Raw genomic sequence first — 20,476 nt, 5'->3', positions numbered from 1 at the left:
GTCTGTCTTCCCTTCTGCACGGTCTAAACTGAGGGTCGCCACACAGCATCCTTCTCGCCTTGCCTGTTTGTGGCTCTGTGGGTTTGGGTGTTGGGTCTTTTCTCTAAGGCCGGGAACCTGCAGGACAGTTGCAAGAGCAGCAGTACTCACAGTGGGCTGATTCCTTCCCAGCACTGAGCTACGCCCTCCAGTATCTGACTCAGGGCCCCGTGGGGGACTAGGCGGATGTCCATCCTTGTCTGGGTGTACCATTCCTTCTAGTTTGGAGAATGGTGGCTCTCACCCAGGCTTCTGGAAGCTTCCTCAGATGCACATTCCAGTGGGTGCACTGGCCAACGCCTGCCAGATGCTGTCTCCACGCAGGCCTCCCGTCCACAGGCTCTGCCTCTGCTCTCCTCAGGCCCCGTCCCTGGTGGGCCCTGCCTGGTTCTCTCCCCACGGCAGCCTGCGGCTCATCTCAGGTGGGAGGCAGGGAGTGTTCACAGGGCTCAGCCTGACTTCTCTCTCTGCTCAGGGAGCATCTCCTGTTGTCTCATGTCTTGAGGACCATTCTTTAAGCTTTGTCTCAGTTTTCACCATTATTGTCATAGGTATGTGAAGAACAGGGGAGAGCATCTTGGCTAAAAGTAAATGTCTCGAGCAAGTTGATTTTATTCCATGATTTAGATTTTTTTTTTCCTCCAGGGTTATTGCTGGGCTCAGTGCCTGCACCATGAATCCACTGCTCCTGGAGGCCATTCCCCCCCCCCCCTTTTGTTGCCCTTGTTGTTATTTTTATTGCCATTGTTGACGCTATTCGTTGTTGGATAGGACAGAGAGAAATGCAGAGAGGAGGGGAAGACAGAGAGGGGGAGAGAAAGACAGACAACTGCAGACCTGCTTCACCGCCTGTGAAGCGACTCCCCTGCAGGTGGGGAGCCAGGGGCTCGAACCGGGATCCTTACACTGGTCCTTGTGCTTTGTGCCACATGTGCTCAACCCACTGTGCCACCGCCCGACCCCCATGATTTAGATTTCTTTTTTCTACATTTCTTTGGAGCTTAATTCATAAGAACGGCCTTCTAAATCAATTCATGCATTAATGATGATAAAACACAAGTACTTTTAAGTAAAAGCTAGAGGGAAGTATCACAGGAAGGTGCAAAGTGCTGCCCATGTGTCAATGACTGTACTGTGTACTTTTTAAAAAATTTTTTTTTATATTTATTTTATTTATTTTTTCCCTTTTGTTGCCCTTGTTGTTTTATTGTTGTAGTTATTATTGTTGTTGTTGTTGGATAGGACAGAGAGAAATGGAGAGAGGAGGGGAAGACAGAGAGGAGGAGAGAAAGACAGACACCTGCAGACCTGCTTCACCGCCTGTGAAGCGACTCCCCTGCAGGTGGGGAGCCGGGGTTCGAACCGGGATCCTTATGCCGGTCTTTGTGCTTTGCGCCACCTGCGCTTAGCCCGCTGTACTACAGCCCGACTCCCTGTACCATGTACTTTTAAGCCCTCAATAAACAGAAGAGGAAGAGCTGGCCCAAGTCACCATGTTAGTGCCTCGTTTCTCGTGAAACAACCCCCACCCTGCAGGTGAGGACCAGGACCTGAACCTGGATTCCTCATGGGTAATGGGTGCAGTCACTGGGTTCATCACTAGTTGGCCCCTGACACTTTTTTCAGATGGTCTCTGGGGCTGGCAAGATAGCTCACTTGGGTAGTGTGCTGCTTTGCCGTGTGCAGGAGCACAGTTCAGCCCTCATGCAAGGAGGGGGCGTATGTGCAGTGGTTTCCGCCACTTGTTTTCTCTGCCTGTCTCTATTAAAAGCGGATAAGTGGCTCACAGCCTCACACCAACTACTCAAGACACAGCACTGTGAAGCTTCCCTTCTATCTGGCGCTCCCGTGGTGGTGGCCAGAAGCCTGGTCCTCCTGGACGGAAAAGTGGACACTCTACTGGGCAAGCCAGCACCCTGTCCCCCAAGTCAGATATTTTAAATACGGAACGGTCACTGTCTGAATAGTGTTTCACTCTGATATGGGGACAAGGTGGAGAAAGGAGGGCAGAGACACGCATACACCTTGAGTAGAGACATACTTGTAACTTTATGCAACACATGCATAAATTAACTGGGCACATGACAATGCAATTTTATTTCATATTTACAAATACAAACACACAGTAGTGGGACAAGAGATAAGCAGTGTAAAACACATTCTTCAAAGAAGATAAAAGCAGTTTCTTAGCTTTCAGCTTATCTGAGAATTATCTGCAGTTTATTTAAAAACGTTGGTTTTATGGCCAACACTTGAGTTTTAATGTGGTGGGGCTGGAGCGTAGGAATCTTTAAATTATTGACAAGCTGGGTGACTCTGATGAGAGATGACGTGATACCCGAGGTGTGTACGCCCTCCCGCCCTAACTGGATGAGGGGCCTTGGCAGGACAGAAAGGTCCTTGCAGCCATCAAAGGTGCAGGGAAGAACATGCCGAGGTGTTTCTGTTTCAACTTGTTTAGGCGGCTCGGGTCAGAAAGGGCTGTCAGCAACCAGCTAAAAACCCAGGGGGTAAATCTTGACCCACCTGGAGCTTCAGACTAGTGAACAACAGGAGGGGTTTTTAGAAGGAATGCTGATTCCAAGGGGTCTGCGGGGAAGGTAGCCAGAAGCTGCAGATACAGGAGCCTCCAGGAAGTAGGAGAGCGTGTACGGCACCAGCAGACGGGGGAAAGCTGTCAAGCTTCTCTTCACATGCTGAGAGCAGGAAGTCTACCTACTACCCACAACACCAGGACTGCCTAGTGCGCGCATAATGACAATAGTGGGAATACACAGAAGTCACCGTTGACGGGTCTGTCAGCGGTCTGCGTGCACGATTCTGGAAACTCCACGTGAGTTCAGCAGCAGTTTGCGTTGCCTGCAAGGATTATCAACAGGAGGTGTTAGTATAATATACATATGAGCCATTAGTTTCTAACTGAAAACAGATCCGCCAGTTATTAGAAAAAACAAAAAACAGATGGCATCTTCTATTGTGAAATGCTTGGTAAGTTCTCTAGCACAACTGCATTTATGTTTCTTCACTCACAATCTCAGTTTTGACTTATTATCAAAGATAAAACAGCTTGTAGTCAAGAAAGAAAATCTCCTTCTCCAGAACTACTCAAAAGGCACGTAGGCCAGACTCCTAAGGCCGTGTTAGTTATGTTAGAAGGAATGGTTCTGTGACGGAGGAGGGCAGGAGCAAAATCAGAGCAGGTTCCAAGACGCCGTCTGGACTGGGCGGGAAAGAGGAGGAGAAGGAGAGCAAGAAGAGTGTGGAAGGAGAAAGAAAGGGCGCTTTCTCTGATGCCAGTGCTCACAGTTCATAAAGTGGACAGCCTGTGAGCTGTTCTGACCCAGTTGGGAGGAGGACAGTATTCTCACGCGTTTGTTAATATCTTACCTTCCTTTAATGGGGTTTTGAGAGTAAGATTTTCTTTACTTTCATGATGAAAAGCCTTTGAAGGATCAAAGCGTTTGATGCCTAGAGCTTTATTCAACTCTTCTTGAAGCTTCATCTCACTTTGTGTTTTTTTAGCAAGTTGAGAGCGAAGTTTTGACATCTCCTATATAGGAGGAGACAGGCATCAACCATTAGAGGTCATAGTGGTAAAAGGGAATCCACATGTTACTGACAAAATTCCAAAGGGGGTCAATGATACAGCTAAAGGGAAAATCATTACTAGGAGCGGGTTTTAAGACAGTAAGTCACAGAATGACTCGGAACAGCCACAGCCTCCGTCCGTCACAGCTGCTTAAGTCTCCTTCCCATCCAGAGACCCAAAGCTCTAGCGTCAAGGCAAGTCCCCGCTCCAGACCAGGCGTGGAGGTCAGGCTCTGGCAGGAAGGCAGAGGACACCCCACGTACTGGCTCATGCTGCTCAAGGACTCTGAAGATGCTGCCAAGGCAGAGAAGGAAAGACACTTCCATTCAAGACAAGCCCAGACTGCAACAAGGGAGAGACCATGCCGTCTGACCCGAGCCTGTTCTCTCGCCTGGCAGCCCCATCTGATGCCGGTGGCCTGCACTGCCTCCAGGACCAGTCAGAACTGGGTGCAACTGTGGTGCTTCAGGACAGCACAGTGAAGCTCCTGTGAAACACAGAGCTAGCAGTAACAGGTGGAGGCGTGACTTAGGAAGGAAAGCCAGACCATAAAAAGGGGCAAATACGTAAAAATACAGTTACCAAAATAACAGTCAACCCGTGTCTGTGACTGGGAGGACTACTGCAGTTGCTGATGGAAGGAATGAGATGGAATTACACCTGCAGCCTCATTAAAAAAAATTTTTTATTATCTTTATTTACTTATTGGATAGAGACAGTGAGAAATTGAGAGGGAAGGAGGAGGTAGAGAGGGAGAGAGACAGAGAGACACCTGCAGCCCTGCTTCCCCACTCGTGAAGCCTCCCTCCCTGCAGGTGGGGACCAGGGGCTCGAACCTGGGTCCTTGTGCATAGTAACGTGCGCTCAACCAGGTGCACCACCACTCAGCCCTGTGACCTCGTAAGTTTGTAAATCAATATTAAATCACTAATAAAAAATTGAAAAGAAGGGGGAAAAGGCGTAAAACTGGGCTGACAAAGTAGCACTGCTTTTCCATGTCGGGTTCAAGTCTGGCCCTCACTGCGGTGGAGGAAGCGTAGGTGCTGTGGGCTCTATCTTTCCCTCTGTGTTAATGAACATTAAAAATTAAAAGCAGAACTGCTTTCTTTGGACACGGCTGTACATATGTCCACAAGGACTCCACTGTCTGGCCAACAGCAATGGACGTGTAGCGTTAATGATCTGACCACGGCACTGGAGAGAGGAGACGGGGCCGGGCGGTGGCGCACCTGGTTAAAGCCCCGGCCCCCACCTGCAGGGGAAAAGCTTCACGAGTGGAGAAGCAGGGCTACAGGTGTCTGTCTCCGCCCCCCTCAATTTTTCTGTCTCCATCCAAACATAAACAAATAAAAAGAGAGGGACCCTGGAGCACACTTGACGCCCATCTGGCCGGCGCTCACTGTAACTCCATCTCCCTTAGACTCCCTCTGTGAACTGCTACCCATTCTGGGTACCAATGTCTCTCATTTACTCAAGCTAAAATAAGAAGAGTAGTTAGAGTAACAGACACCCCGCCCGCTGCAGTGTGTTCAGTAGTTCACAAACCGATCTGAGTTGGCTATTTTCATCTTTCAGTTTCACAACATGCTTGATTTTCTGCTTCAGATTCTGGTGACCCAACAACCTGGCGTAGGAGTCTCCGAGTCTGTTCAGCTGCTCCTGAGCCGCGCCGTGCTGGTTCAGCAGAGCCTGTCTCTCCACCTCATACGCATCCAGTTGTAGCTGAAAAAGATAATCTCACAGAGGTAAGACTTGGATCTTGTTTTAAAAAAGCTGTAAGGTAAAAACAACATATAAAATCAGATCAACGGATGTACTCCTGGGGTTCAGACCCCTCCCCCCTTTTCTTTCTTTACCAGAGCATGACTTAGCTCTGGTTGACGGGGGTACGGGGGATTGAACCTGAGACTTTGGAGCCTCAGACATGAGAGTCTCTGCACAGCCATTATGATGTATCTTCCACCCCCACTAATTCTTTGAGTCTCTTTTAGAACTCGCTCCCCCCCCCCCAAAAGATCATTAAGTACCAAGAGAGGGAGTCGGGTGGTAGCGCAGCGGGTTAAGTGCATGTGGCGCAAAGCACAAAGACTGGCTAAGGATCCCGGTTCGAGCCCCTGGCTCCCCACCTGCAGGGGAGTCGCTTCACAGGCGGTGAAGCAGGTCTGCAGGTGTCTGTCTTTCTCTCCTCCCTCTCTCTTCCCCTCTTCTCTCCATTTCTCTCTGTCCTAATAATGACTAATTCAACAAAAATAACTACAGCAATAAAAAATAAATAAATAAATAAAAAGTACCAAGAGAGAGAAGGCCTGCTACCTAGCTGCTGTGACCCAGCTGGGTCACCATGGTAACCAGTGCCTTCCTCCTACCCTAGTGCCAAGTTCAGCATTTACCCTCTTTCCACTTAAGACAGGTATGTTCATTTGAAAAACAGTAGAAGTATCATGAATTTATACAGATTAACCTATTTTATTTTCACTTTATTTATTTATTGGATAAGGAAAAAGAAGAACCGAGAGGGAAAGACACAGAGACACCTGCAACAGGGCTTCCCTGGGCAGGTGAGGGCTGGGGGTTTGAACCTGGGTCCCTGCACATTGTAACATGTGCCCCTGCCCGGCCCCTTGTCCACCTGCATTTTAAAAGGGTTGACACTCAGTGTCACGGCAGAGAGAAGAGAAGGAGAGAAGACAGCACCACTTGGCTCGACTTCTGTAGTGCTAGCCGGGGAGTCAGCTTTCTGTGTTAATGGGGGGGTTGTTTCGTGCACTCCAAGGTCTCAGGTTCAGTCCCGCACAGGACCATAAGCCAGAGCTGAGCAGTGCTGTGCTGAGTAAAACTCATGTCTTTGCCTTCTATGACAGACAGTTAAGTTAGCAGCACGCAGCCCAGCAGATGGGCCTCGGGAAAACCGAGTCACTCTCTCAGGAAGCAGAGTGAATGATCCTGACAGACCTGGAACGGCTTGGTCTTATTGTACAACTCTTCATACAGCTGCCTCCACTTGTTCCTCTCCTCGGTCAGCTCTGCTATTGTGCTTTCGTTCCCAGCTTCTCTGTGAGGGAAGATTGAAAAGCATGAAGCAACTGTGCGTGTCTGTGAGCGCCGTGTCAGGAAGCACCAGCATCTGAACCCCATTACCTCGACTCGCCCTTTTCTGCTTGTTTCTTGAAGTCTTCACCTTGTTGCCTGAGCTGGTTCTGCAAATCCGTTATTTTTTTAAGAGAAGAATCAGTGATGTCTTTAATTTCCACTTCTCTAATTGCTGATTTGGTCTGCAGATCCAGAAGCATCCTTGGGTTTGAGAGAAAATTTCACTCAACATATTTTGGCCATTTCCATTTTTTTTTTTTAATTGTTGTAACGTCATTGTTATTGGATAGGACAGAGAAAAATGGAGAGAGGAGGGGAAGACAGAGAGGGGGAGAGAAAGACAGACACCTGCAGACCTGCTTTACCGCCTGTGAAGCGACTCCCCTGTGGGTGAGGAGCCAGGGGCTTGAACCGGGATCCTTACACCGGTCCTTGTGCTTTGGACCACATAGGCTTAGCAGCAGCGCTACCGCCCGACTCCTCCATTTCCATTTTCCTACCCTTTTGCTTTTTGCTTTTAGCTCAAAGACCTTTCATGAATGCTCATTTTTTAGCTAAGATCTCACTTTGCTATTTGTGACAGCTAGACAGAGCAGGCCGAGGGCCTCCAGTCCCTGCAGCGCGCAGCAGGGAAGGGCTCCTGGCAGCAGTCTCCCTCGGGCGCGGTGGGCCCCTGCAGGGCCTCTGGTGCCCACGCACCTCTCGTAGTCTCCCCGGGCACGTTCAGCCTCCTGCATCTGCTGCTGCATGTCCTCTGCGCTCTGCCTGGCTGCGGCCACTTCCTGCTCCAGTGACGAGTTCTCCAGCTTAAGATCCTCAAGCTCAGTAGTAGTTGATGCTTTGTAGCTATTATGACAAAGAAAAGAAACAGTTTTTCTAACTGCTGTATATATGAAAGCCTGTAGCTGACTAGCTTATATTTTACGTACTTCTAGGTAGAACAGAAAAAGCTAACTTACGCATTCACACAGGTAAGAACACAGTTACTGACAGTATGAGTACGGACTTGAAGTGTGTGATGTTTAAAACGAAGGAAACACTAGGTGTCTACTGTATACGGGAAGTATGCACAGAGACTGACAATGATGATGATGATGATAATGTCAACTATATTGTTCTGACACAGAGCTGGGGAGATGGCATAATGGTTAGCAAATGACTGCCATCTCTGATGCCCAGAGCTACCAGGTTCCGCCCCCAGCTGAGCAGGGCTCTGGGCAAGTAAACTGAATAAAAAAGGTGGGGGGCAGCAAGTAAAGCGGTGGACATAGCACCTAGACACCTTCCATTATGATGGTGAGATGAGAGGAGATTTGAGGTGTCAGAGTGTCACAGGGAGAATAGTGGAGAGCTATGGAAGGAAAGAAGCTGGAAGGGAGAGGGTCACAGTTCAAAAAATCCATGTATTTAAAAAGTAGTGGCATATTAGCACTTTTAATAACGGTCAGAAGGTCTAAGAGGTTAAAAATGAGGAGAGGAGTAAATGACGGAATGAAGTCCTTGGGGCTGGAGGCAGAGTACATGGTGTGTGACAGGGGAGTGAGGAGAGTCAGCAGGGAGCAGGCACCTGGTGTGTGACTGGGAGTGAGGAGAGGGCAGAGGGAGCAGGTACCTGGTGTGTGACTGGGAGTGAGGAGAGTCAGCAGGGAGCAGGCACCTGGTGTGTGACTGGGAGTGAGGAGAGTCAGCAGGGAGCAGGCACCTGGTGTGTGACTGGGAGTGAGGAGAGTCAGCAGGGAGCAGGCACCTGGTGTGTGACTGGGGAATGAGGAGAGTCAGCAGGGAGCAGGTACCTGGTGTGTGACTGGGGAGTGAGGAGAGTCAGCAGGGAGCAGGTACATGGTGTGTGACTGGGGAGTGAGGAGAGTCAGCAGGGAGCAGGTACCTGGTGTGTGACTGGGGAGTGAGGAGAGTCAGCAGGGAGCAGGTACCTGGTGTGTGACTGGGGAGTGAGGAGAGTCAGCAGGGAGCAGGTACCTGGTGTGTGACTGGGAGTGAGGAGAGTCAGCAGGGAGCAGGTACCTGGTGTGTGACAGGGGAGTGAGGAGAGTCAGCAGGGAGCAGGCACCTGGTGTGTGACTGGGGAGTGAGGAGAGTCAGCAGGGAGCAGGCACCTGGTGTGTGACTGGGGAGTGAGGAGAGTCAGCAGGGAGCAGGCACCTGGTGTGTGACTGGGGAGTGAGGAGAGTCAGCAGGGAGCAGGTACCTGGTGTGTGACTGGGAGTGAGGAGAGTTAGCAGGGAGCAGGCACCTGGTGTGTGACAGGGGAGTGAGGAGAGTCAGCAGGGAGCAGGCACCTGGTGTGTGACTGGGAGTGAGGAGAGTCAGCAGGGAGCAGGTACCTGGTGTGTGACAGGGGAGTGAGGAGAGTCAGCAGGGAGCAGGTACCTGGTGTGTGACAGGGGAGTGAGGAGAGTCAGCAGGGAGCAGGTACCTGGTGTGTGACAGGGGAGTGAGGAGAGTCAGCAGGGAGCAGGCACCTGGTGTGTGACTGGGGAGTGAGGAGAGTCAGCAGGGAGCAGGTACCTAGTGTGTGACAGGGGAGTGAGGAGAGTCAGCAGGGAGCAGGTACCTGGTGTGTGACTGGGGAGTGAGGAGAGTCAGCAGGGAGCAGGTACCTGGTGTGTGACTGGAGTGAGGAGAGTCAGCAGGGAGCAGGCACCTGGTGTGTGACTGGGGAGTGAGGAGAGGGCAGAGGGAGCAGGTACCTGGTGTGTGACTGGGAGTGAGGAGAGTCAGCAGGGAGCAGGCACCTGGTGTGTGACTGGGAGTGAGGAGAGTCAGCAGGGAGCAGGCACCTGGTGTGTGACTGGGGAGTGAGGAGAGTCAGCAGGGAGCAGGTACCTGGTGTGTGACAGGGGAGTGAGGAGAGTCAGCAGGGAGCAGGTACCTGGTGTGTGACTGGGAGTGAGGAGAGTCAGCAGGGAGCAGGTACCTGGTGTGTGACTGGGAGTGAGGAGAGTCAGCAGGGAGCAGGCACCTGGTGTGTGACTAGGGAGTGAGGAGAGTCAGCAGGGAGCAGGCACCTGGTGTGTGACTGGGGTGTGAGGAGAGTCAGCAGGGAGCAGGCACCTGGTGTGTGACTGGGGAGTGAGGAGAGTCAGCAGGGAGCAGGTACCTGGTGTGTGACTGGGGAGTGAGGAGAGTCAGCAGGGAGCAGGCACCTGGTGTGTGACTGGGGAGTGAGGAGAGTCAGCAGGGAGCAGGTACCTGGTGTGTGACCGGGGAGTGAGGACAGTCAGCAGGGAGCAGGCACCTGGTGTGTGACAGGGGAGTGAGGAGAGTCAGCAGGGAGCAGGTACCTGGTGTGTGACTGGGAGTGAGGAGAGTCAGCAGGGAGCAGGCACCTGGTGTGTGACAGGGGAGTGAGGAGAGTCAGCAGGGAGCAGGTACCTGGTGTGTGACTGGGAGTGAGGAGAGTCAGCAGGGAGCAGGTACCTGGTGTGTTACTGGGAGTGAGGAGAGTCAGCAGGGAGCAGGTACCTGGTGTGTGACTGGGAGTGAGGAGAGTCAGCAGGGAGCAGGCACCTGGTGTGTGACAGGGGAGTGAGGAGAGTCAGGAGGGAGCAGGCACCTGGTATGTGACAGGGGAGTGAGGAGAGGGCAGAGGGAGCAGGTACCTGGTGTGTGACTGGGAGTGAGGAGAGTCAGCAGGGAGCAGGCACCTGGTGTGTGACTGGGAGTGAGGAGAGTCAGCAGGGAGCAGGCACCTGGTGTGTGACTGGGAGTGAGGAGAGTCAGCAGGGAGCAGGCACCTGGTGTGTGACTGGGGAGTGAGGAGAGTCAGCAGGGAGCAGGCACCTGGTGTGTGACTGGGAGTGAGGAGAGTCAGCAGGGAGCAGGCACCTGGTGTGTGACTGGGAGTGAGGAGAGTCAGCAGGGAGCAGGCACCTGGTGTGTGACTGGGGAGTGAGGAGAGTCAGCAGGGAGCAGGTACCTGGTGTGTGACAGGGGAGTGAGGAGAGTCAGCAGGGAGCAGGTACCTGGTGTGTGACTGGGAGTGAGGAGAGTCAGCAGGGAGCAGGTACCTGGTGTGTGACTGGGAGTGAGGAGAGTCAGCAGGGAGCAGGCACCTGGTGTGTGACTAGGGAGTGAGGAGAGTCAGCAGGGAGCAGGTACCTGGTGTGTGACTGGGGTGTGAGGAGAGTCAGCAGGGAGCAGGCACCTGGTGTGCGACTGGGGAGTGAGGAGAGTCAGCAGGGAGCAGGTACCTGGTGTGTGACTGGGGAGTGAGGAGAGTCAGCAGGGAGCAGGCACCTGGTGTGTGACTGGGGAGTGAGGAGAGTCAGCAGGGAGCAGGTACCTGGTGTGTGACTGGGAGTGAGGAGAGTCAGCAGGGAGCAGGTACCTGGTGTGTGACAGGGGAGTGAGGACAGTCAGCAGGGAGCAGGCACCTGGTGTGTGACAGGGGAGTGAGGAGAGTCAGCAGGGAGCAGGTACCTGGTGTGTGACAGGGGAGTGAGGAGAGTCAGCAGGGAGCAGGTACCTGGTGTGTGACTGGGAGTGAGGAGAGTCAGCAGGGAGCAGGCACCTGGTGTGTGACTGGGAGTGAGGAGAGTCAGCAGGGAGCAGGCACCTGGTGTGTGACTGGGGAGTGAGGAGAGTCAGCAGGGAGCAGGTAGCTGGTGTGTTACTGGGGAATGAGGAGAGTCAGCAGGGAGCAGGCACCTGGTGTGAGACTGGGAGTGAGGAGAGTCAGCAGGGAGCAGGCACCTGGTGTGTGACTGGGGAGTGAGGAGAGTCAGCAGGGAGCAGGTACCTGGTGTGTGACTGGGAGTGAGGAGAGTCAGCAGGGAGCAGGCACCTGGTGTGTGACTGGGGAGTGAGGAGAGTCAGCAGGGAGCAGGCACCTGGTGTGTGACTGGGGAGTGAGGAGAGTCAGCAGGGAGGAGGTACCTGGTGTGTGACTGGGGAGTGAGGAGAGTCAGCAGGGAGCAGGCACCTGGTGTGTGACTGGGGAGTGAGGAGAGTCAGCAGGGAGCAGGTACCTGGTGTGTGACTGGGGAGTGAGGAGAGTCAGCAGGGAGCAGGCACCTGGTGTGTGACTGGGGAGTGAGGAGAGTCAGCAGGGAGCAGGTACCTGGTGTGTGACTGGGAGTGAGGAGAGTCAGCAGGGAGCAGGTACCTGGTGTGTGACAGGGGAGTGAGGAGAGTCAGCAGGGAGGAGGTTCCTGGTGTGTGACTGGGGAGTGAGGAGAGTCAGCAGGGAGCAGGTACCTGGTGTGTGACTGGGAGTGAGGAGAGTCAGCAGGGAGGAGGTTCCTGGTGTGTGACTGGGGAGTGAGGAGAGTCAGCAGGGAGCAGGTACCTGGTGTGTGACTGGGAGTGAGGAGAGTCAGCAGGGAGCAGGTACCTGGTGTGTTACTGGGAGTGAGGAGCGTCAGCAGGGAGCAGGCACCTGGTGTGTGACATGGGAGTGAGGAGAGTCAGCAGGGAGCAGGCACCTGGTGTGTGACTGGGAGTGAGGAGAGTCAGCAGGGAGCAGGTACCTGGTGTGTGACTGGGGAGTGAGGAGAGTTCAGCAGGGAGCAGGTACCTGGTGTGTGACTGGGGAGTGAGGAGAGTCAGCAGGGAGCAGGTACCTGGTGTGTGACTGGGGAGTGAGGAGAGTCAGCAGGGAGCAGGTACCTGGTGTGTGACTGGAGTGAGGAGAGTCAGCAGGGAGCAGGCACCTGGTGTGTGACTGGGGAGTGAGGAGAGGGCAGAGGGAGCAGGTACCTGGTGTGTGACTGGGGAGTGAGGAGAGTCAGCAGGGAGCAGGTACCTGGTGTGTGACTGGGGAGTGAGGAGAGTCAGCAGGGAGCAGGTACCTGGTGTGTGACTGGAGTGAGGAGAGTCAGCAGGGAGCAGGCACCTGGTGTGTGACTGGGGAGTGAGGAGAGGGCAGAGGGAGCAGGTACCTGGTGTGTGACTGGGGAGTGAGGAGAGTCAGCAGGGAGCAGGCACCTGGTGTGTGACTGGGGAGTGAGGAGAGTCAGCAGGGAGCAGGTACCTGGTGTGTGACTGGGAGTGAGGAGAGTCAGCAGGGAGCAGGTACCTGGTGTGTGACTGGGGAGTGAGGAGAGTCAGCAGGGAGCAGGTACCTGGTGTGTGACTGGGGAGTGAGGAGAGTCAGGAGGGAGCAGGTACATGGTGTGTGACTGGGGAGTGAGGAGAGTCAAGAGGGAGCAGGCACCTGGTATGTGACAGGGGAGTGAGGAGAGGGCAGAGGGAGCAGGTACCTGGTGTGTGACTGGGAGTGAGGAGAGTCAGCAGGGAGCAGGCACCTGGTGTGTGACTGGGAGTGAGGAGAGTCAGCAGGGAGCAGGTACCTGGTGTGTGACAGGGGAGTGAGGAGAGTCAGCAGGGAGCAGGCACCTGGTGTGTGACTGGGGAGTGAGGAGAGTCAGCAGGGAGCAGGCACCTGGTGTGTGACTGGGGAGTGAGGAGAGTCAGCAGGGAGCAGGCACCTGGTGTGTGACTGGGGAGTGAGGAGAGTCAGCAGGGAGCAGGTACCTGGTGTGTGACTGGGAGTGAGGAGAGTTAGCAGGGAGCAGGCACCTGGTGTGTGACAGGGGAGTGAGGAGAGTCAGCAGGGAGCAGGCACCTGGTGTGTGACTGGGGAGTGAGGAGAGTCAGCAGGGAGCAGGTACCTGGTGTGTGACAGGGGAGTGAGGAGAGTCAGCAGGGAGCAGGTACCTGGTGTGTGACAGGGGAGTGAGGAGAGTCAGCAGGGAGCAGGTACCTGGTGTGTGACAGGGGAGTGAGGAGAGTCAGCAGGGAGCAGGCACCTGGTGTGTGACTGGGGAGTGAGGAGAGTCAACAGGGAGCAGGTACCTAGTGTGTGACAGGGGAGTGAGGAGAGTCAGCAGGGAGCAGGTACCTGGTGTGTGACTGGGGAGTGAGGAGAGTCAGCAGGGAGCAGGTACCTGGTGTGTGACTGGAGTGAGGAGAGTCAGCAGGGAGCAGGCACCTGGTGTGTGACTGGGGAGTGAGGAGAGGGCAGAGGGAGCAGGTACCTGGTGTGTGACTGGGAGTGAGGAGAGTCAGCAGGGAGCAGGCACCTGGTGTGTGACTGGGAGTGAGGAGAGTCAGCAGGGAGCAGGCACCTGGTGTGTGACTGGGGAGTGAGGAGAGTCAGCAGGGAGCAGGTACCTGGTGTGTGACAGGGGAGTGAGGAGAGTCAGCAGGGAGCAGGTACCTGGTGTGTGACTGGGAGTGAGGAGAGTCAGCAGGGAGCAGGTACCTGGTGTGTGACTGGGAGTGAGGAGAGTCAGCAGGGAGCAGGCACCTGGTGTGTGACTAGGGAGTGAGGAGAGTCAGCAGGGAGCAGGCACCTGGTGTGTGACTGGGGTGTGAGGAGAGTCAGCAGGGAGCAGGCACCTGGTGTGTGACTGGGGAGTGAGGAGAGTCAGCAGGGAGCAGGTACCTGGTGTGTGACTGGGGAGTGAGGAGAGTCAGCAGGGAGCAGGCACCTGGTGTGTGACTGGGGAGTGAGGAGAGTCAGCAGGGAGCAGGTACCTGGTGTGTGACCGGGGAGTGAGGACAGTCAGCAGGGAGCAGGCACCTGGTGTGTGACAGGGGAGTGAGGAGAGTCAGCAGGGAGCAGGTACCTGGTGTGTGACTGGGAGTGAGGAGAGTCAGCAGGGAGCAGGCACCTGGTGTGTGACAGGGGAGTGAGGAGAGTCAGCAGGGAGCAGGTACCTGGTGTGTGACTGGGAGTGAGGAGAGTCAGCAGGGAGCAGGTACCTGGTGTGTTACTGGGAGTGAGGAGAGTCAGCAGGGAGCAGGTACCTGGTGTGTGACTGGGAGTGAGGAGAGTCAGCAGGGAGCAGGCACCTGGTGTGTGACAGGGGAGTGAGGAGAGTCAGGAGGGAGCAGGCACCTGGTATGTGACAGGGGAGTGAGGAGAGGGCAGAGGGAGCAGGTACCTGGTGTGTGACTGGGAGTGAGGAGAGTCAGCAGGGAGCAGGCACCTGGTGTGTGACTGGGAGTGAGGAGAGTCAGCAGGGAGCAGGCACCTGGTGTGTGACTGGGAGTGAGGAGAGTCAGCAGGGAGCAGGCACCTGGTGTGTGACTGGGGAGTGAGGAGAGTCAGCAGGGAGCAGGCACCTGGTGTGTGACTGGGAGTGAGGAGAGTCAGCAGGGAGCAGGCACCTGGTGTGTGACTGGGAGTGAGGAGAGTCAGCAGGGAGCAGGCACCTGGTGTGTGACTGGGGAGTGAGGAGAGTCAGCAGGGAGCAGGTACCTGGTGTGTGACAGGGGAGTGAGGAGAGTCAGCAGGGAGCAGGTACCTGGTGTGTGACTGGGAGTGAGGAGAGTCAGCAGGGAGCAGGTACCTGGTGTGTGACTGGGAGTGAGGAGAGTCAGCAGGGAGCAGGCACCTGGTGTGTGACTAGGGAGTGAGGAGAGTCAGCAGGGAGCAGGTACCTGGTGTGTGACTGGGGTGTGAGGAGAGTCAGCAGGGAGCAGGCACCTGGTGTGCGACTGGGGAGTGAGGAGAGTCAGCAGGGAGCAGGTACCTGGTGTGTGACTGGGGAGTGAGGAGAGTCAGCAGGGAGCAGGCACCTGGTGTGTGACTGGGGAGTGAGGAGAGTCAGCAGGGAGCAGGTACCTGGTGTGTGACTGGGAGTGAGGAGAGTCAGCAGGGAGCAGGTACCTGGTGTGTGACAGGGGAGTGAGGAGAGTCAGCAGGGAGCAGGTACCTGGTGTGTGACAGGGGAGTGAGGACAGTCAGCAGGGAGCAGGCACCTGGTGTGTGACAGGGGAGTGAGGAGAGTCAGCAGGGAGCAGGTACCTGGTGTGTGACAGGGGAGTGAGGAGAGTCAGCAGGGAGCAGGTACCTGGTGTGTGACTGGGAGTGAGGAGAGTCAGCAGGGAGCAGGCACCTGGTGTGTGACTGGGAGTGAGGAGAGTCAGCAGGGAGCAGGCACCTGGTGTGTGACTGGGGAGTGAGGAGAGTCAGCAGGGAGCAGGTAGCTGGTGTGTTACTGGGGAATGAGGAGAGTCAGCAGGGAGCAGGCACCTGGTGTGAGACTGGGAGTGAGGAGAGTCAGCAGGGAGCAGGCACCTGGTGTGTGACTGGGGAGTGAGGAGAGTCAGCAGGGAGCAGGTACCTGGTGTGTGACTGGGAGTGAGGAGAGTCAGCAGGGAGCAGGCACCTGGTGTGTGACTGGGGAGTGAGGAGAGTCAGCAGGGAGCAGGCACCTGGTGTGTGACTGGGGAGTGAGGAGAGTCAGCAGGGAGGAGGTACCTGGTGTGTGACTGGGGAGTGAGGAGAGTCAGCAGGGAGCAGGCACCTGGTGTGTGACTGGGGAGTGAGGAGAGTCAGCAGGGAGCAGGTACCTGGTGTGTGACTGGGGAGTGAGGAGAGTCAGCAGGGAGCAGGCACCTGGTGTGTGACTGGGGAGTGAGGAGAGTCAGCAGGGAGCAGGTACCTGGTGTGTGACTGGGAGTGAGGAGAGTCAGCAGGGAGCAGGTACCTGGTGTGTGACAGGGGAGTGAGGAGAGTCAGCAGGGAGGAGGTTCCTGGTGTGTGACTGGGGAGTGAGGAGAGTCAGCAGGGAGCAGGTACCTGGTGTGTGACTGGGAGTGAGGAGAGTCAGCAGGGAGGAGGTTCCTGGTGTGTGACTGGGGAGTGAGGAGAGTCAGCAGGGAGCAGGTACCTGGTGTGTGACTGGGAGTGAGGAGAGTCAGCAGGGAGCAGGTACCTGGTGTGTTACTGGGAGTGAGGAGCGTCAGCAGGGAGCAGGCACCTGGTGTGTGACATGGGAGTGAGGAGAGTCAGCAGGGAGCAGGCACCTGGTGTGTGACTGGGAGTGAGGAGAGTCAGCAGGGAGCAGGTACCTGGTGTGTGACTGGGGAGTGAGGAGAGTTCAGCAGGGAGCAGGTACCTGGTGTGTGACTGGGGAGTGAGGAGAGTCAGCAGGGAGCAGGCACCTGGTGTGTGACTGGGGAGTGAGGAGAGTCAGCAGGGAGCAGGTACCTGGTGTGTGACTGGAGTGAGGAGAGTCAGCAGGGAGCAGGTAGCTGGTGTGTGACTGGGGAGTGAGGAGAGTCAGCAGGGAGCAGGTACCTGGTGTGTGACTGGAGTGAGGAGAGTCAGCAGGGAGCAGGTACCTGGTGTGTGACTGGGGAGTGAGGAGAGTCAGCAGGGAGCAGGTACCTGGTGTGTGACTGGAGTGAGGAGAGTCAGCAGGGAGCAGGCACCTGGTGTGTGACTGGGGAGTGAGGAGAGGGCAGAGGGAGCAGGTACCTGGTGTGTGACTGGGGAGTGAGGAGAGTCAGCAGGGAGCAGGTACCTGGTGTGTGACTGGGGAGTGAGGAGAGTCAGCAGGGAGCAGGTACCTGGTGTGTGACTGGAGTGAGGAGAGTCAGCAGGGAGCAGGCACCTGGTGTGTGACTGGGGAGTGAGGAGAGGGCAGAGGGAGCAGGTACCTGGTGTGTGACTGGGGAGTGAGGAGAGTCAGCAGGGAGCAGGCACCTGGTGTGTGACTGGGGAGTGAGGAGAGTCAGCAGGGAGCAGGTACCTGGTGTGTGACTGGGAGTGAGGAGAGTCAGCAGGGAGCAGGTACCTGGTGTGTGACTGGGGAGTGAGGAGAGTCAGCAGGGAGCAGGTACCTGGTGTGTGACTGGGGAGTGAGGAGAGTCAGGAGGGAGCAGGTACATGGTGTGTGACTGGGGAGTGAGGAGAGTCAAGAGGGAGCAGGCACCTGGTATGTGACAGGGGAGTGAGGAGAGGGCAGAGGGAGCAGGTACCTGGTGTGTGACTGGGAGTGAGGAGAGTCAGCAGGGAGCAGGCACCTGGTGTGTGACTGGGAGTGAGGAGAGTCAGCAGGGAGCAGGCACCTGGTGTGTGACTGGGAGTGAGGAGAGTCAGCAGGGAGCAGGCACCTGGTGTGTGACTGGGGAGTGAGGAGAGTCAGCAGGGAGCAGGTACCTGGTGTGTGACAGGGGAGTGAGGAGAGTCAGCAGGGAGCAGGTACCTGGTGTGTGACTGGGAGTGAGGAGAGTCAGCAGGGAGCAGGTACCTGGTGTGTGACTGGGAGTGAGGAGAGTCAGCAGGGAGCAGGCACCTGGTGTGTGACTGGGGTTTGAGGAGAGTCAGCAGGGAGCAGGCACCTGGTGTGCGACTGGGGAGTGAGGAGAGTCAGCAGGGAGCAGGTACCTGGTGTGTGACTGGGGAGTGAGGAGAGTCAGCAGGGAGCAGGCACCTGGTGTGTGACTGGGGAGTGAGGAGAGTCAGCAGGGAGCAGGTACCTAGTGTGTGACTGGGGAGTGAGGAGAGTCAGCAGGGAGCAGGCACCTGGTGTGTGACTGGGAGTGAGGAGAGTCAGCAGGGAGCAGGCACCTGGTGTGTGACTGGGGAGTGAGGAGAGTCAGCAGGGAACAGGTACCTGGTGTGTGACAGGGGAGTGAGGACAGTCAGCAGGGAGCAGGCACCTGGTGTGTGACAGGGGAGTGAGGAGAGTCAGCAGGGAGCAGGTACCTGGTGTGTGACTGGGAGTGAGGAGAGTCAGCAGGGAGCAGGCACCTGGTGTGTGACAGGGGAGTGAGGAGAGTCAGCAGGGAGCAGGTACCTGGTGTGTGACTGGGAGTGAGGAGAGTCAGCAGGGAGCAGGCACCTGGTGTGTGACTGGGGAGTGAGGAGAGTCAAGAGGGAGCAGGCACCTGGTATGTGACAGGGGAGTGAGGAGAGGGCAGAGGGAGCAGGTACCTGGTGTGTGACTGGGAGTGAGGAGAGTCAGCAGGGAGCAGGCACCTGGTGTGTGACTGGGAGTGAGGAGAGTCAGCAGGGAGCAGGTACCTGGTGTGTGACAGGGGAGTGAGGAGAGTCAGCAGGGAGCAGGCACCTGGTGTGTGACTGGGGAGTGAGGAGAGTCAGCAGGGAGCAGGCACCTGGTGTGTGACTGGGGAGTGAGGAGAGTCAGCAGGGAGCAGGCACCTGGTGTGTGACTGGGGAGTGAGGAGAGTCAGCAGGGAGCAGGTACCTGGTGTGTGACTGGGAGTGAGGAGAGTTAGCAGGGAGCAGGCACCTGGTGTGTGACAGGGGAGTGAGGAGAGTCAGCAGGGAGCAGGCACCTGGTGTGTGACTGGGGAGTGAGGAGAGTCAGCAGGGAGCAGGTACCTGGTGTGTGACAGGGGAGTGAGGAGAGTCAGCAGGGAGCAGGTACCTGGTGTGTGACAGGGGAGTGAGGAGAGTCAGCAGGGAGCAGGTACCTGGTGTGTGACAGGGGAGTGAGGAGAGTCAGCAGGGAGCAGGCACCTGGTGTGTGACTGGGGAGTGAGGAGAGTCAGCAGGGAGCAGGTACCTAGTGTGTGACAGGGGAGTGAGGAGAGTCAGCAGGGAGCAGGTACCTGGTGTGTGACTGGGGAGTGAGGAGAGTCAGCAGGGAGCAGGTACCTGGTGTGTGACTGGAGTGAGGAGAGTCAGCAGGGAGCAGGCACCTGGTGTGTGACTGGGGAGTGAGGAGAGGGCAGAGGGAGCAGGTACCTGGTGTGTGACTGGGAGTGAGGAGAGTCAGCAGGGAGCAGGCACCTGGTGTGTGACTGGGAGTGAGGAGAGTCAGCAGGGAGCAGGCACCTGGTGTGTGACTGGGGAGTGAGGAGAGTCAGCAGGGAGCAGGTACCTGGTGTGTGACAGGGGAGTGAGGAGAGTCAGCAGGGAGCAGGTACCTGGTGTGTGACTGGGAGTGAGGAGAGTCAGCAGGGAGCAGGTACCTGGTGTGTGACTGGGAGTGAGGAGAGTCAGCAGGGAGCAGGCACCTGGTGTGTGACTAGGGAGTGAGGAGAGTCAGCAGGGAGCAGGCACCTGGTGTGTGACTGGGGTGTGAGGAGAGTCAGCAGGGAGCAGGCACCTGGTGTGTGACTGGGGAGTGAGGAGAGTCAGCAGGGAGCAGGTACCTGGTGTGTGACTGGGGAGTGAGGAGAGTCAGCAGGGAGCAGGCACCTGGTGTGTGACTGGGGAGTGAGGAGAGTCAGCAGGGAGCAGGTACCTGGTGTGTGACCGGGGAGTGAGGACAGTCAGCAGGGAGCAGGCACCTGGTGTGTGACAGGGGAGTGAGGAGAGTCAGCAGGGAGCAGGTACCTGGTGTGTGACTGGGAGTGAGGAGAGTCAGCAGGGAGCAGGCACCTGGTGTGTGACAGGGGAGTGAGGAGAGTCAGCAGGGAGCAGGTACCTGGTGTGTGACTGGGAGTGAGGAGAGTCAGCAGGGAGCAGGTACCTGGTGTGTTACTGGGAGTGAGGAGAGTCAGCAGGGAGCAGGTACCTGGTGTGTGACTGGGAGTGAGGAGAGTCAGCAGGGAGCAGGCACCTGGTGTGTGACAGGGGAGTGAGGAGAGTCAGGAGGGAGCAGGCACCTGGTATGTGACAGGGGAGTGAGGAGAGGGCAGAGGGAGCAGGTACCTGGTGTGTGACTGGGAGTGAGGAGAGTCAGCAGGGAGCAGGCACCTGGTGTGTGACTGGGAGTGAGGAGAGTCAGCAGGGAGCAGGCACCTGGTGTGTGACTGGGAGTGAGGAGAGTCAGCAGGGAGCAGGCACCTGGTGTGTGACTGGGGAGTGAGGAGAGTCAGCAGGGAGCAGGCACCTGGTGTGTGACTGGGAGTGAGGAGAGTCAGCAGGGAGCAGGCACCTGGTGTGTGACTGGGAGTGAGGAGAGTCAGCAGGGAGCAGGCACCTGGTGTGTGACTGGGGAGTGAGGAGAGTCAGCAGGGAGCAGGTACCTGGTGTGTGACAGGGGAGTGAGGAGAGTCAGCAGGGAGCAGGTACCTGGTGTGTGA

At 56.3% G+C, this 20,476-nt stretch overlaps 1 protein-coding gene across 2 annotated transcripts in view; it reads right to left on the bottom strand.

The window, feature by feature from the left end:
- Positions 1 to 2,108: 2,108 nt before the first annotated feature.
- HMMR (hyaluronan mediated motility receptor) overlaps positions 2,109 to 20,476 on the bottom strand; it is a 53,120-nt gene continuing 34,752 nt past the window's right edge. For both annotated transcript variants that reach the window (XM_060197065.1, XM_060197066.1), the window contains exons 13-18: positions 7,418 to 7,564; positions 6,767 to 6,919; positions 6,581 to 6,680; positions 5,174 to 5,350; positions 3,427 to 3,589; positions 2,109 to 2,898 (exon numbers count right to left, since the gene is read on the bottom strand). In XM_060197065.1, the coding sequence (XP_060053048.1) occupies positions 2,879 to 2,898; positions 3,427 to 3,589; positions 5,174 to 5,350; positions 6,581 to 6,680; positions 6,767 to 6,919; positions 7,418 to 7,564 (760 nt within the window). In that variant the 3' untranslated portion in view covers positions 2,109 to 2,878. The remainder of the gene's footprint in view (positions 2,899 to 3,426; positions 3,590 to 5,173; positions 5,351 to 6,580; positions 6,681 to 6,766; positions 6,920 to 7,417; positions 7,565 to 20,476) is intronic.

Source organism: Erinaceus europaeus, chromosome 9 (genome assembly GCF_950295315.1).
Source record: "Erinaceus europaeus chromosome 9, mEriEur2.1, whole genome shotgun sequence".
NCBI classification, from domain to species: domain Eukaryota; kingdom Metazoa; phylum Chordata; class Mammalia; order Eulipotyphla; family Erinaceidae; genus Erinaceus; species Erinaceus europaeus.
Note: the sequence above shows the minus strand (reverse complement) of the source record. Positions and strands in the feature narration are given on the sequence as shown.